We start from the raw sequence: 16,868 nt of genomic DNA, 5'->3' as shown, positions 1-16,868 counted from the left end.
GATTATTAGTAAATGATCTTGTGTCAATCCTCCATTGCTTGTGAATCTGATTCAAAGGCAGCACTTCAATATTCATCTCCTTGATCATGTGCACACATGGAAGACCCATGGTTTTGGAAAACTGGCCATTGCATTGAGATGAATAGTTTTTGGTATGTGCCAATAAATATTGCTTTTGTAACTCAAACAAAGCATTGAAAGATACCTTATTAATTACCTCTTTAAAGAAAGGGATGCAAAGCTTTTGAGGAACACGAATCTTTTCACTTGCAAGTTGTGTTCTAATTTCTTGAAACTGATTTTGAATAGCAAGACAAATATTCTCCTTCACTTCATGGAGGCCACCAGTAGAAATTTGAAGATATTTCTTTAAGGGTCCATGTGCACCTTCTGCTCTAGAAGTAACATTATTACCAAAGTGTGAAGTCTGTCATGTCCATGCAAATACAAACCTCTCTTTCCATGGAAGCCAAGTATTGCCAATGTAAGTCAGAACGGAAGCATAGTCTTTGTACTCAATTTGAAAACGGTTCCAAGCTTCATTAAACGTTGACACATCCCAAGACTTTACAAGGATACTCCAAGAAGACATAAAACCAACCCAATCTGCATTTTCCTTAAACTGACCCTTACAATGTGCAAAAATATTTTTTTTCAATATGCCATATGCATAAAAGATTAGGAGTCATCGGAAACACAACTTGTATTGCTTTCATTAATGCCAACTCCCTATCAGTTACAATCACCAATGGATGATTACCATCTCCCAATAACTTACTGAACATTTCAAGAGCCCATTGATAATCTTGTTGTTCCTCTTTTTGCATGAAAACAAAACACCAATAGAATGATGTATTGAAGCTCGACACTCCTACAATCTCAAGTAATGGCATCTTGTACTTATTTTTCTTATAAGTATAATCCATCACAAAGACATTACTGTAGCTTTTAGTCAACTCAATGGAAGTAGGATGAGCAAAGAATAGATGAGTCAAATGGCCAGAGCGATCATATTTGACATTATGAAAAAAAGCAGCAGCACCAAGCTCATCTAATAATGCTTGAATAATTGAACGCCCACCTAGACTCTCCCTCCTAAACTGAGCTGTCTTGCTATATATATTTCTGTAAACAGCTAGAAGATCATGATTACTTTGTCAAAGCGAAGAGAGAATTTGACGTGGTTTTATGCCAGCCCTACTCATTTGTTCAACTTGTAAGGCTTCCTCTTTAGTAAACCGACGACAATATGGATTTCCAGCCATGTCAGTGGAAGGCTCATGGTTATGTAACAAGCTACCTATCTCGACCTTCCACAACCCTTCAGTTGTCCTTCTTCCCAGAATTTTGAAAGGGCAATCTATCCGACGAGAAGCTGAATTCTTTTTCTTCTCCTCAAGTGCAGAGTAGGTTCGATAACAACCACCTCTATCACAACCAATAGCCACATATCTATTGCTTTTAGATCTTTTGATTACCATAACATACCCTTGTAGCAACTCAATCTTACGAATAGCGCTGACAAGGTCTTCTCGATTTTCAAAAAAATTCGTTGATAATGAGAGGAATTCATCAGAAACATCAGTCACAGAGGGCCCTTCAAGTAAATCAAAGAAAAACAAAATAAATAGCTCTAAACATAATAAAAGTGATACCACATAATGCTTACCATTGACTATGGGGACTTCAGTGATATTGGACGAGTGATTTGATTGTAAGTCTTCTTCCATATCATCTGAAGACATAGAAATTTGATTGTAAGTCTTCTTCCATTGTACATAGCAGCTGATTTTGGGCATAAAAGCAACCCAATTTTTTCAATTTTACCTTCTTCTTTTTTTCTTTTTTCTTTTGGTTAAAAGATGATCAAAGGGTTTCACTCCTGCCCCCATGGTGACTCGAAACAATTTTACCTAATTCAAAAGATATCGAAAAGCAATAAAGGCTCCATATTTCTCAATTTATTAGCAAACATATTACCCACAAATCATAAAGAAAGAAACTTGTGCAATCTGATATGAGCTAGTCAGCTAGAAGATAATGAACAGTAACAAGGATAGAATTGCAGAAGAGAAAAGCAAAATTAAACATGAAATTAGAGTAGATATAGTGAGATAGTAAAGAGAAAAGTTGGGATTGTGACCTGGTTTGGAAAGATGAAGGGTTGAGATTGGTAAAGTTTCAATGGAGAAGAGAGTCTGTAGTTGTTTGGAGAAGAAAGAGAGAAAAGTGAGAGTTTTGGTCGTGGTCTGGAAGAGAGAGGGGGAGAAAGAGAGAGAGAGAGAGAGAAGAAAAGACCCAAAAAGAAAAAGAAAAAGAAAATTTGACTTTGAGGGTGTTTTAGGAAGTGCAAAAAGAGGTGACATGAAATATTATTAAAAATATAAAAGGGGGTGTGGTTTGCAATTTTGGGTGTGCAAATTTCACCCCCCATAAAAAATTCCATTTTAGAAATGTAAACAAATATTTTTACTTAATGATGGGATACAGAGGGAGGTCTAGAGAGGACCTCCTTAAACTTGAAATTTGAGGATGTTTATTTTTTTAGCATATAGTTTAATAATCTAAACCACTCATTCTCTAATTACATATGAATCCTATAAAAGATTAGCTAAATCAGAAAACGTTTAACCATTTGATTAACACCGTATTCATTTTAATTTTATCTAACAGTCTACATTTGTTTACACATTTTCAATGACCAAATAATTATGGATTTTTTTGATTTTTTGTAGACACAATATTTGCATGCAAATCTAAAGGATCAATGGTTGAAAATGTAGAATTATGTCACACACATACACCCGCGAACATCTATGTATATCTACATGTACATACACTACTAAAAACAATTGCATTCGCTTCGGAAATTTACGACGGAAAACTTTTCCGTCGCAAAAAGTCAGCTTTTGCGACGGCATGTGCTACGGATATTTTTCCGTAGTATATTTGCAAGTTTGTGCGACGGATATAATGTTGCCGTCGTATAATTTTAAACCAATTGCAACGGTTTTGCCACGCCGTCGCATAAATTGTTAAGGAAAAGTAAAAAAAAGAAAAAACTTTTCTAGATCTAGATCTGTGGCTACACTTTCCTTCTCATCCTCCTCTCTCTGACTCTCTCTCTCTCTCTCTCGCTACAGCTCTCTGCTCTTATCGATCTTCTCTTCCATGGCCACCCCGACCTCTACCACCTCTCTTATTTCCTCTATTAATCACTCTATAACGATATGGTGGTGGTGGAATCACTGGGATGGCTGACGGAGTCGACCATAATGCCAAGAAGCACCGCGCGACGACGTCGGAGCCTCTTCGATCATGGAGTTCAAAGCCTAGCTTTACCAGTCTCAAGAAGATTCCAAGAAGTACAAAGACCTCGCAGACCCCGACGCCGAGTTCCACCGCGCTAAGTAGAAGATCACCGCTCACGATGTCTTCTCTGCCAAGAACTCCGGCATCGACGCCTGGGCCCACAGGTACTCAACTTTCTATCTTATTGTCCAATTTTTGATATGGGTTTTGCTCTAATTTCCTTGATTATGCACTGTTTAGGTGAAATTTGGATCGTTCTAGGTTAGGGTTTTGGGATCGGATTATGGATTAAATTTTGAGTTGAGTTTTTAGGTACTGCTCAGTGATAAAGATGAGGTTTTTGAGCTCTCTATGTTGGGAACCATGACTCATATCACAGTTAATCAATTTTTGGTCTCATTGCTTAGAACATATAACAGTGGGTTAGCAAAAGGATCCCCACACGCATTCACCCGTCTCAAGGAATTGAGACTTGGTCCATTTTGGAATGAGCTTGATTCATTCCCTGCTTTTTCAGGTTCTACCACAACTTGAATCTTGTGGGAATACCGAAGTTGACAGGCGCCACTAAATCTGGTGGAAAACATGTTGAGTTTGTTATCCATTTGGGTAGAACACCAAACACTGCATGAGTGCATGTAAATTGGACAATCTTATCAGAAAAGGTCAAAATGATCTACCTCTAGTACATATGTACGTGCTATCAGTAAGGATGTGATATGACTTGGACCTTTTCTACGCAAGTTGTGTTATTTGATGTGTCGGTAGTCATATGAGGGATAGTTTTAAAGGACTGTGAAAAAAAGTGAATATAGTAGTGAAGAATAAATGCACGGTTTACTTTTTCCTGCTTTTTTAGTTATTAATGATGCGTTGTGCGAACAAAGGCTTTGGGACATGAAATACAAAGAAGTGAAGAATTTCTATATGTGTGAAATTCGAAAAGACTTCACAATCGACGCTACTTTTAAAGGAAATCCATCACGATTTCTAAATCACAGCTGTGATCCGAACTGCGTCCTTGAAAAGTGGTTAGTGTGGTTTGACAGTACTACTTATATCTTGCTTTGCAATTTGAGATATTACCCACTTCCAGATTTTGTTAAGATAATTTGCTCTTTCAATGTTGTTTTTAATCTTATAATTATTGAAGTGGTTATGTATATCCTATATGCTCGTGTTTAAACATGAATATGTATATGATAATTTGTTAAGCCAACATTTATGGTCAGACCAATCATTAAACATAACAGTCCTATAAACATAGTGCATACCATAGTTGTTTACATCTTAACTAATTATGGATCCTATATGCATCAGACAAGATTTATGGACTTCTAGAGCATCAAATTTTCTTAAGTAGCACGTTGTTGCTATTCCAGTAAATTTAGACAAGATTTTTTTCTGGGTTCCAGCCAACTAGTAATAATATGTTTGGAATTTGATGCTCGAATTGTGGGTGCAAGAAATAGTCTCCATCTGGGGTACTCCAGATTAACAATGTCCGACTGGGCAGTACCACTTTGTTTTGTTTTGTTTTTCTTTTCAAAATTACTTATTTCTTTATCATATTTACAATTGTTATTAAATTAATACAGTGATATAATCCACTGGTAATACAACTGAATTCTCTATCTGCTCATTAGAATAAAATGTTAACCCACTATTAGGTCCCAAGTGCTAATCAATAATGTAAGTTGGTTTTTTTGCAGGCAAGTTGAGGGGGAAACACGTGTCGGTGTGTTTGCTGCAAGATCAATAGAAGTCGGAGAGCCATTAACATATGATTATAGGTATCCATGATTGAGTTTCTTATCTCAATGCTCCAATTCCATAAATGAAATGAGGTGTAATTATTAGGTTTTATGCATATCTCTCGTTGGTGGAGATATGGAATGAGTGCATGATATTAATAGTTTGTGCATTCATGGTATCCATGTGCAAGTACCCTCAGCAGATTTGTTTTTTGGTTCTCGGTTACAGATTATAGTAACGAGCTGGGCCACTGAATTATTTTCTTGGGGACCTGTTTCAATCAACCAGACCAAGTGAGCCACGTGTCATAATGGGTCCTTGAAAGAAACCTTTGCCCCCATTCTGTTGGATAAGATCATTAACACTTTGGTTATGTCCATCAGTACCTTCCCTGACATTAAAATCCAAGCATGATTGCCTCAACTTGCATATATGATAATGATATGTTGTTTTCAGTGTATAGTTTAAACTAGTTTTTAAACATCAAGCGTTGATAGGTGTAAGGTACATGCTTGCATACTTAATATGTGCTCTGAAGTCATTTCTTTGGTTTTAAGATGTTTTCCGGTAGATAAAGAGTACATTTTCTTAGCAAGAAGAAATCTGTTTTCATTCTAATAGTTAGAGCAATGATTACATCTTATAGGAGGAGAATGGAGGCCCCTACAAGGCATCAATTCCATTGATTCAGGCCACAAGCCCAGAAGCAGATGTTTTACTTGCTTATGAGATGAATGGAGAGGTAAGTTGAATCCTACAGTTATGCCATTTGTTCAGCTTTGCTTATCAATCACATGTTTCTGGTTTATTGCATAAGTATTTGGTTATGTCCCTGGTGCATTTTGGTCGGCCTTGTAATTTCTTGCTTTGCCTCCTTTTCATTTCTGCCGAGTAGATCCTCTAGTGTTCAATTTTTTGGCACATGGCATCAGTATATTACTCTCACATTGGGTTTTGTTTTATATTCTCTTATCATGTGAAGACTCTGAAATCCTGAAACTGATTTTTTTATTTTTTTCTTTACCTAAGGTTGTTTTTAGAATGAGTTCTTTTATCTTGTCAGTTGGGTACCTTTATCTTGTTCTCTTTATTCATTGTTATTGATAGAGATTGTTAATTAAATGAACTTTATGTTTGTTTGCTTAGCATCAGTGGGTGTTGAGATGACGTGTTTGAAACCTAGAAGCCCACCTAGCCTAAATTCTATCCCTCCCACCGTTTTGCCTTTGTCTTCTTTTCTTTTTGGGCTTTTGTTTCCCATCGAGAAACGGATTTGGGGAGGGTACTACATAGTTCCAGATTTCTTTTCTTTGAGACGGGGGATTGAAGAGAGAAGGAAGAGAGGAATTTAGACCTTGGTTTTGAAAGAGAGTAAAAACTAAGCTTGTTTCTGGTTTGGGTATTAAGAAGCTCGGGTACTAAGTCAAGGGTGAGGGTTTCATGTTTCTACTTTGTGGTATCCTCTATCTATTTTCTTTATTTTGTTAATCTCCTTATTGGTTTTTACTTTGGAGTATTGGGTTTTGGATCTTGATTATATGTTCTGTTCGTCATCAACTCAGTATGTACGTGTTTCGAATTGTGAATTTGATGGTTTTATTGTGCTGCAATTGTTATGGATCATGATTTGAGAATTACCTTAAAATTAATTGTGTTTTCAATCCTCTAGTCAACAAGAGAGTGGTGTTGGCAATGTGCACATTACATATGACGTGACCATGATTAGTGGCACGGTCATTGAGCTGTGGTAGCTCGGGGGCTTTGGAAGCCTGATTATTTTCATGTCTGAGTTTGCTGTGGCAACTGGTTGTGTTGGAGTTTAGATTTTTCTGTGATTAATACCAGTGGGTTGATCATGACTTGGGTGATAAATTTTGGTGTTGTTTACTTTTCATTTGGAGTACTGATTGTTAGTCTTTACGTTTTCATTTATTTTTGTTTAGCTACTCACTGAGCTTTAGTTGCTCATGCCTCCTTTATTTTATTTTTTTTGTTTCTTTGCAGATACTTAGGTAGCAGGGTTGTGAAAAGAGTGCCCGAGTGTTAAGAGTTCTGTCTTTGTAAATTTCCTTCTTTAGTTTTGATGTTTTGGTGCCACTGGGCATTATCCCTTGCTGTAAGGGTTTTGATCATGTTTCTATATAGTTCAACTCTTGTATATATGTATTATTGTATATATGTAATATGTTTCTTTGGAGTGGTTTAGATGGTACTAGCTTTGGTGTGCAATTCACACCTTTTTTTTTTTTTTTATAAATGAAATATTCTTTTGCGACGGCAAAGTATCCGTCGCAAATAGTTTAGCCATTGCGACGGCAACAGTTTTCCGAGGCAAATACTTTTTGCGACGGCATTTTACCGTCGCAAATGGATTTTGTGACGCCACCTATTGCAACGCCAACATTTCCGTCGCAAAAGGCTCAATTTTCCGTCGCGAAAAGTTTTTTCCGTCGCAAAAGCCCAATTTGCCGTCGCAAAATAGGCGTCGCAAATGCAATTCTTTTTAGTAGTGATATACACCGTTCGAGTGAACATCTTCTCTTCTCTCATGTTGAATTTTAGAAAAGTGACTGTTAAATTGTGGTGCTATTGGTAATTCTAAAACCAGCAATATGAAACCAGGAGAAGACCAAATTTGAAGTGTAGTTAATGAGTTCTAATTTTACTAGCATCCAGGGGTTGAGAGGAAAATAAAATAAAATGTGGCTACCTAACTAGCTCTAATTAAAGTAGCATTTGACCTTGAAAAAAAAAATAGCATTTGAATTTTATAGTTGGGCAGATGAGGTTTTCAGTTTTATGCGTTCCTAGAAAAGGTTTGTGTAGATCAAGTCGGATTCACTTAGAAATCAGAATGGTGATGAAGTTGTATGCTAATTCAAAATTGCCGAAATTTTTGCTCTCTCGAGCCAGTTGGTTTTGGGCAGAGAAAAATTGAATAAAGTAGAGATATATTTATTTATGTATAATATAATTAATATTGCCTTGGTTAAAAAAAGTGGGAAAACGTTCACAAGGGTATTATCAAAATTTAGCCCTACTGTCTTCTTCCATGACATCAATTGACGGAAATTTTGGATGGAGTTTGAAGAATTGGACGCGGCTGATAAAAATTAGGAGTTCAGGGGCGTTGTTGATGAAATTGAAAGTTTAGGCACTAACACGAAGAATGACTAAAAGTTCAGGTAAACAAGAATTAATCCTTTCATTTATTACAAGTAATTATTTTCATCCACTCACGCTAACGTTTTTCAATTACTTTCCTCTAGGCCCTTCGGTTTCAAATGTCTAGCCTGCAGATTAGATGGTTCGGCATAGTAGGATTCGAGGCATAACATCAGCTGCTGTTGTAATTTATATTGTAGGATAATTACTTAATTATTTAACCTACTTGTATCTTGATTTCACTTTCCTCTTTTAGATTGCTCTGATAACCTGTGGGACAAATATTTTAAAGCTTGGGAGTTATATTTGTGTAATTGAGAATATGTTAAATTTCGGATTTCAATTGACTATTGCGGAAGTGTAGGACTTGTTTTTACTTGGTTGTGGAGTTATTGTAATTTGGGGAGTAAGGTGGCTCCAGAAGAGCAAGGGTGGTTTGCTTAGAAGTGTAAATGTGTTTTCTACAGATTTTGGATAGTCAATCTTTAGGGGTGGCTCTACCCTAAACCCTAGAGTTATTCTTGAGGTGCCCGCAAGGCAACCTCAGATTTCATGGTGAAATCCGAGACGGGTCCTGTCATGTGATTTTACCTCAGAGTAATTTACCAACAAGGTAAATTGTAAATTGCCCTAGCTGAATACTCGTGGGTAAATAAAGGGGACTTAAAGACCATGCGTTCTATTTAAGTTCATGCCCACACCAAACGTCCAAACTAATATTAAAATTTATATTTATAAAATTGTCACCACCGCATCTTTAAATGGATCAGAAAACGCAAACACCAAATCATAAACTTTAGCCAACACTTGATGACAACACTAAGAACACAGTGATCGAGGCAAATTCTAATAACATAAAATAAAGCATATGCAGCACAATCCACTGTCAAGTCGATAGAATGGAATTGAAAATTCAAAAGACAAAAAACATACCTTAAATGGTTAAATTTACCAATCAAACTTCATCTCTGAGTGAGAATTTAACATTGGTCAAACTTGACTAATCTCGATCTCTTTGTTGCGGTGTTTTTGGCACTTGAGAAACAAGGAAAAATATAATGGAATTAATGTTCAACTGACCAAGGCATATCAATTGATTAATGGGCAGATCTTATATTCCAGTAAGCTTGGTTCATGTTCTATGTTTAATAATACGCAAAAGCTAATTGTTTTGAAAAGGTTTGGGGTTACATGCAGGCCATGTAGAGCTCATTCGATCATTGAGGTTAATTGGATCCCTCCTATAATGTGTTAGGTGAAAATTAATACAAATGGCTCTTGGAGGAGTGCCTCAGGTCAAGCCGGTTGTGGTGGTGTGTTTCAGGATTTTGAAGGTGCATTTTTTGGTGCTTTTAGTTCTAATCTTGACATTCCAAGTTCAATAGCAGCTGAGATAATGGCGGTTATTAAGGTAATTGAACTTGGGTTCGAAATTGGAAACATATGTTGTTGGAGGTTGATTCAATTCTAGTTCGTCATTTCCTTAAATCATCTAATTTGGTGCCTTGGCAACTTCGAGTGGAATGGGGTACTTGTTTGCACCACATCTATCAAATGCAATTCTGATGCTCTCACATATTTTGTGAAGGGAACCAAGTTGCAAATGCTCTTGTAAACTTTGGTCTCACTTCAACTACTATGGTTTGGTGAGTTCGCCCTACGATTTGTTGCTATTCTTTGTAATGGAAATTTTATGGGGTTCCATAATTTTCGCTTTCGGTAGATAACTTTTGCTTGGTTGTTTGGTTTGCTATTTTGTTTCGACTTTCTTTTTGAGGGGTTAAGTTTTATGTCCTCCTTTCTCTCTTTAGTTAGTCATTTTTCTTTTTTCTTTTTCCATAAATTTGGGGGGATGAATTTATTCTCTCTCATTCAAAAAACTAATCTCGATCTCTTTAGCAGAAAAAGAAAATAATATGTCGTCAATTTTCGGCTACTGTATAGTGAGGGACATTTTCCATGCATGGTAGAAAAATAAAAAACATGTTCGCGTGGGCTTTACTTGTCTACATGGACTGTTTGAGTAATTGCAAAGAAATATGCCCTTTGGCAAAGGACTGTCATGCTAGTTTTGTAGTTTTATGACAATGGATTATGTTGATTTGCTGATAGACTGCAGTTGCTTATCTAGATATATAATTTGGTTGAATCAACCCTAATATTCTACTCTACTTGAAATTCAATTTTTCCATGATCCCCCAGTGGCCTAGTCCCTATGATCAAGGTTGCAGCATCAGTTCATATGAGCTAGCTGTTAGATTGGGTATCGGACATAACAATCTTTGAGAGCAACCCAATATGAAACTAATAAGTAGAGTTATGTTCTGCATCATAATCTAAATCATCTATAGATTTGAGGAAGAGCCAAGATATATCTCCAGTCTCATCTGAGCATTGGCTGTATGGTAAATTAGAGCGCGAATTTTCGATTTAGGGCTCTAGGTAGGAGTTTGACTACTATGGATTATATGCAACCAATCTTTCATGAAATTTACATTGTGCATTTCCATGTGATTTATCTTCTATCCTCAATAATCACTCGCATAATCGATAGCGAATACAAAGCAGCCAAATAGCTAGCAATATACATACAGATGAGGACATGTAACTGTTTTAGTGACAGTACATGTACGACTGTAACCGATAAATTTCACAATGACATTTTGGTAGAAGGATAGCTTAGACAACCTGAGTGGCACCACTGGATTCAAACTTACCCTGTGAGGCATCATCCGAGTAATGTTTATCATGCTTAGTTTCATCATACAACTCCCCATCGCCCCACAAGGCATAGGCCTCTTCCCCATGCACTGCATCATCTCCAATCAACAACTGCTCCTCTGGCATCCGTAGAGGAATCACAAACCGGATTGCCACACAAATGATCGAGGTCACCACGATGTTCCATCCGATGATGAACAGGCCGCCTACGATTTGTTTGAACACTTGCATGCCCCCGTAGACTACCCCACGAGAGTTCGTGACAGGTAAGAAGAGTGCGCATAGTTGGGGCTCGGCAAAGATGCCGGTCAATATGCCGCCTAGGTATCCAGCCACTGCGTGGGTGTGGACAACGCCAAGGGTGTCGTCAACGACGGTTAAGAGTCTCCACCTTTTGTCTACGATCATCATGGTGAACCATGGCACGCTGCCAGACAATACTCCCATCACTACTGCTGCCCATCCTTGTACAAGACCTAATTCATTCACAAAATTACAAAATACACGTATCATCAGTCTGTGCAATTACATAAGAAAAAAAAAAGATATTATAATATGAATTGTGCTACAGGCCAATAGCTTCTTGCATTACTTCAACGTTTAAGTTTGTAGTGTTTTTCACATTACACTAATATTGAAAAATCTCGATGTATTTCATTGTCAAAGTACATGCTCATCTCACATAGACTAACAAGTTAATTAACCCTAATAACGTATAAACATAGATTGTTAAGAAAATTTTTCTACACTAAACATAAACATGATGGTAGTGGAATGATATGTAATGATCATTCTGGCTTTATTTTTATTATTAATGAATAGTCCTAGAAACGCTTTAGTTTTAAAAAAATAAAAATAAAAAAAATAAAAAATCTACTGGAAACTAATTGATATGCTCTAAAGGCAGGTGAGTTGTGACCTGTTGGTAAATTATAATTTCAACATTGTAAAAATCATGATTTTGATTCTCACCAGCAAATGTAAAGGTGGGGTGGGCTAAGGGTTCCTAATATTACACACACACACACATGTATATGTATATGTATATGTGTGTGTACATATATATATATATATATATATATATATATATATATATTAAGAGCAAAAATAAGAGACGTAGACAAATAAATGGAAAGGGACCCAAAAATAAAACCTATATTTTTTTTTCTTTTCCTTTTCTACATAAGAATAAATAATAGAAAATTGGGTATATGAAGTTTGCTAAATAATATATATTTGACCCATCTGTAATGGATCTAACAATAAAACTTTAAAGTACAACAAGGGGACACGTTTTTCTGACAATTAAACTATAGAATTTGTTAATCTTAATGATTAAATGACTTTGCTTAATTTGTTTATGAGTTTTTCTATTGGAACCTCCAAATTTATTCACTTAACCTATATGCTTTTTACACCTCTTATCAAATTTTCAAATACTAAATTTACTCACTAAACCTCACTAAATTTCCTCAAATAACCTCACTCATATAATTTCCAAACAAATTATTAATTATCTTTAAAATAAAAAATTTAGTCATTTCAATGATTTAATCACTCTATAAATCTTAACTAAATATACATTACTTAATTAAACTTGAGTTTCAAAAATTAATGTCTAATCAATAAGGCCATGAACTATAATGTTTTTAAATTTTTTTTGCTATTTTAGCTGAGCAAAAAAAAAATGAAGAAATCATTTTGTTTTTATTCCCAAAAAAAAAATCATTTTTTTTAATGTTTTTTTTTTCTGTATTTTTTGTACCACATGATTAATTATTTAAATATTTATTATTATTAATTTTTTTTTTCCAAATATAATAGATTGACTTAGATTTAGGTCATAAATCATAAGAGGATTTATTTTGTTTTCCCTCACCAATATGCATTCAACATATATGTCATACATTTTTATGTCACATGATCTTAATCATATTTTTAATTCTTATTAAATATATATGAATGCTTTAATGAGTGTGTAGTGAAATTGGAAAATGAAAATAGATAAGGAAAATAATAAGGAATACAATCTAATATTATTGAATTGGAAAATCTACATAAAATAAATATAAATTTTTTTGGTATAATTATTGTCCTTAATAGTCATTTTATAGTAGGTTATATATGTCATTTAATAATTCATAATAGAGTGAGGTCAAGTGAGCAAATTTGGAGGTCCCAATAGAAACTCTCTTTGTTTATAAGGTTCTCCTTGAGCAATAAGTCAACTTCACGTAGCTTTCAGTGAATCAATGCTAGGGTCCAAGATTCTCAAGGAGATGAAAATTGCAACTTTTTTTTTTTTGGTCTGAATAAATGAAAATTGCAACTTGTGAATGAGTAGTTCCACATAACGTGATAAATAAATCTAGAAATCCTCCTGTAAATGATGTGTAGGACTGTCTAGTAATATATACGAAAAACTATTGTTTGATATGCGACCGGTGCTTTAATATTATTATCTTATTTTATATTTTTAACTCATAAACTCCGATTTTCTTAAAAAAGCAAAAAAAAACTCATAAACTCCGATTTAACTCCTGAATTCACGCTCTAACGAGTCTCTACGCTAAAGCCAACCCTAAATTAATAATGGTAGGGAAATCTTGAGTCTCATACGAGGATAAAAGTTAAAGAGCAACCTGCAGCAGGAGTAATACATACGAGGCCAGTAATCATTCCCTGGACAGCTCCGATGACGGAGGGCTTGTTGAAGAAGATGACATCGAGCCATGTCCACACCAAGAGACTCGTGGCAGCGCAGATGTTAGTGTTGAGGACAGCCATGGAGGAGTCTGTGTTGGCCGCGTACGGATCTCCGCCGTTGAAACCGGCCCATCCCATCCACAGCAACCCTGCTCCGGCCAACGTCAGCAGTACGTTGTTTGGTGGGAATCTCTCCCTGTCCTTCTTCACCCTAGGTCCTACCTGAAACTCGATCATCAAGGTCAGCATATCATTAAATTATATTCATTATTTTCAGACTTCGCTTTATTTATTTGTTTTAATTTAGAGTTGAAATTGATGCTAAAATATATGAGTCATTTTCAGCTGACAATAGAAAGGAAATTACTTACTGCCACTAATGGACAGACATCTGTCTGTTTAAAATATTATATAAATATATCAAATAATAATACCCCCTGTTATGTCCCCTGAGCTGCATAAGCTAACCAGACCTGGTTAGCCAAGTAATGTCCTAATAGTAATTAGACTTGTAGGCATAAGAGTGACCTCAACGAACTAAAGACAACGACGCTTTGTCCAACATAATAATATTTAAAGTTTGTCCAATTTTATTAGATAGAATAAATAAATATTTAATATTATTTGTAGGCATGTGGCTGTTGGGAAAACCAACTGGGACATCTTGCTTCCTTAGCGGTTGGCATATGTACTAACTAATTAAAATCCAAGAAGAAGAATATTCCAGATTAATTGGAAAGTAAACAATTGGAAGAAGAATTCTCCTAAACCTATTATATGCATGAATATTCTCTTAGCTAAACAGTTTCGCATGTATGTGTCAAATTACCAATCTAAATTATTGAGAGTAATGAATAGCATTATACCAAGAGATTGAATCTAGCTAGAAAAACTAGAGAACTATCGTAGGTTGACGATGGGGAAATGTAATTATTTTGGATTTGGTTCAGTGAGAATGGATACATTTCTTCTTAAAAAAAATTGTGTATGTCAAGTTCTAAATTATTATTTTTTAGGGGAATGAATAAAATTCATAAATGATCAAGAATCATTACAATCAAATTGAAGAGCTTCCCACAGACGGATGTGCTTCCAATAAATATAGGGACTGCCTACTCAAATTATTAGCAACCTGTGCTAACAAATGTGCAACTTGGTTTGCTGATCTTCTAAATTAATTATTGAGATAAAAAGATCTCGATTTTTTTTTTCTTCTAAAAGGAAGATCTCGAAAAATTAAAATGGCTTACATTTTAATATTTTGGAAGAGAGTGTATGACCTAATGGGCATTATGTGTTCAAGTCTTTACAATGAAAGACACTAGGTAGAGATTGATAATAAACAGAAAAAGACATGTCTGTCTCTACATAACAGGAAATTATCTCCTCAAAAAAAAAAAAAAAACAGGAAATTATAAAAGTCACCCTGTCAAAAATTGACATGGAACCACATACGTCTTGTTATTGAGGAAAACAGAATCTTAGAAAATCGTTTCGATGCCAAATTACTCAATCATTTAATATCATGAGAAACAGAGAAAGAAAGGAAAAAAAAAAAGGCCTAGCATGAACGTTAACGTACCCAGTAAGCAGTGGTGAAACCAGCAATCCCTGAAGAAAGATGAATGACGTACCCGCCGGAGTAATCCATAACACCCCAGTGGAACAAGAACCCTCCGCCCCACAAGCTAAAAGCACCGACGGTGTACGAGGACGTCAGCCACAGAGGCACGAACATCATCCACGCCTTGAAGTTCATTCTCCCCAGCACCGACCCTGCCAACAGTATCAGTGTTATGGCCGCGAACACGCACTGGAACCACACCATGGTCGCCATCGGGTATAACGGCATGGCCATGGGAGTCTCAATACTGCCGTCGGGGTGGTGCTGTGTCGATTCGGGGAGGGCAGCGTGCTTGAGCAGAAACTTCTGCCCTAAGGCAGGCCCGGCCTTTCCCCAAAACGGCAGCAGCTCGTCCCCGAACGACATCTTGTAGGCCCACGACACCCAGCAAAGCACAACGGCGGCGAAGGCATAGAGGGCCATGAAGGCGGAGTTGACCGCCCACTTCTTCTTCACTATGCTCCCGTAGAGGATGACCAGCCCCGGCACGCTCTGGAGACCCACCAGCGTGGCGGAGATCATCTGCCATGCGTTGTCACCTTTGTTCAGCCAGTCCGGCACCGCTCCGCCAGTCGCCTCGTACGCCGGCGCCACCATGTGAAATATTCTCGAGTTTCAAATCCTGATTCAGCCACTGAACGCGAAAACTAACGGTAGAAGTAAAGGGAAGATAAGAGGTCTTATATAAGTAAATTGGTAGGTGGAGGACTGGAGATGAGTGAGGGTCAATGGAGAAAATTGATTTTTTTGTTTTTTTTTTTTAAATGGGTTTGGAACCCAGCTTAGCTGGAGAGGATTGATTAGTATTTGGAGGATGTGTGATCATAGGGATCAAAAGGCTGGCAATTGGAATATAACTGAGATATAAAGGGCGGCTTTTGTCGTATTAACGGGTGTGATTGACTAAATGGAATATGAGAAGGACAAATGGAGATGCAAAATGGCAATATTAATATTCCCTATTCCTGATTCCAGGCCGTGAATCTTTTCTCAGATTTAGTTGTAGAAGAAGAGGAAGAAGAATCTGATCGTACGTGGTTGAGGGATTCATAAGCTGACAGTAGCTGAATATTCATTATTAGTTTTCTTTTATTATTATTATCTGAGAGAGAGATATCGGATATCGGCGGAGGTCTGACCTCCACACGCAGCGGAAACAAAGCTTGCCTGCCACGTTCTTGTGTCATGCATTACGTATAGATCAAGCATTATGTTAGACCACTGAATAATGTTAAAGAGCTTTTCATTATCAAGTATCTGATTACATCTAAAACAGTTTCCTGTAATAGAGTTTTTCTTTTCTTGGTGGTCATAGTTAGACTTAGTACTACCTAAGTACCTAGTACCTACTACGTTTCATTCAGGATTTCATGGCATTAATTTGAGAAATGTAAACAAAGATTTTTACATGATGGTGGGATACAGAGAGAGGTCTAGTGAGGACCTTGTTAAACTCACTATCAGCAAAATAACAATCTACACAAATTTAACTCACACAAATTATTTAAATGTCATAGATATATGTGCGTAAAACAAATACTAACAGATAATCATGTGAAATAAGTATAATTGGGTCCACAATAAT

At 36.3% G+C, this 16,868-nt stretch overlaps 1 protein-coding gene and 1 long non-coding RNA gene across 2 annotated transcripts; one reads left to right on the top strand and one right to left on the bottom strand.

Annotated features, from left to right (window-relative positions):
* Positions 1-5,580: 5,580 nt before the first annotated feature.
* Positions 5,581-7,274, top strand: LOC112193764. Its single transcript, XR_002934015.2, has 2 exons — positions 5,581-5,809; positions 7,072-7,274. It is a non-coding gene; the product is annotated as an uncharacterized LOC112193764 (long non-coding RNA).
* A 3,391-nt stretch (positions 7,275-10,665) lies between these two features.
* On the bottom strand, positions 10,666-16,117 carry LOC112191327 (ammonium transporter 3 member 1). The gene is made up of 3 exons (XM_024330643.2): positions 15,242-16,117; positions 13,596-13,881; positions 10,666-11,429 (listed from the first exon to the last, which is right to left on the bottom strand). The coding sequence occupies exons 1-3, from the start codon at positions 15,878-15,880 to the stop codon at positions 10,912-10,914; spliced, it is 1,443 nt and encodes a 480-aa protein (XP_024186411.1). The 5' UTR covers positions 15,881-16,117; the 3' UTR covers positions 10,666-10,911.
* Positions 16,118-16,868: the final 751 nt, after the last annotated feature.

Source organism: Rosa chinensis, chromosome 3, assembly GCF_002994745.2.
Source record: "Rosa chinensis cultivar Old Blush chromosome 3, RchiOBHm-V2, whole genome shotgun sequence".
In the NCBI taxonomy this organism is placed as follows: domain Eukaryota; kingdom Viridiplantae; phylum Streptophyta; class Magnoliopsida; order Rosales; family Rosaceae; genus Rosa; species Rosa chinensis.
This window is presented reverse-complemented; position numbering and strand designations above follow the sequence as displayed.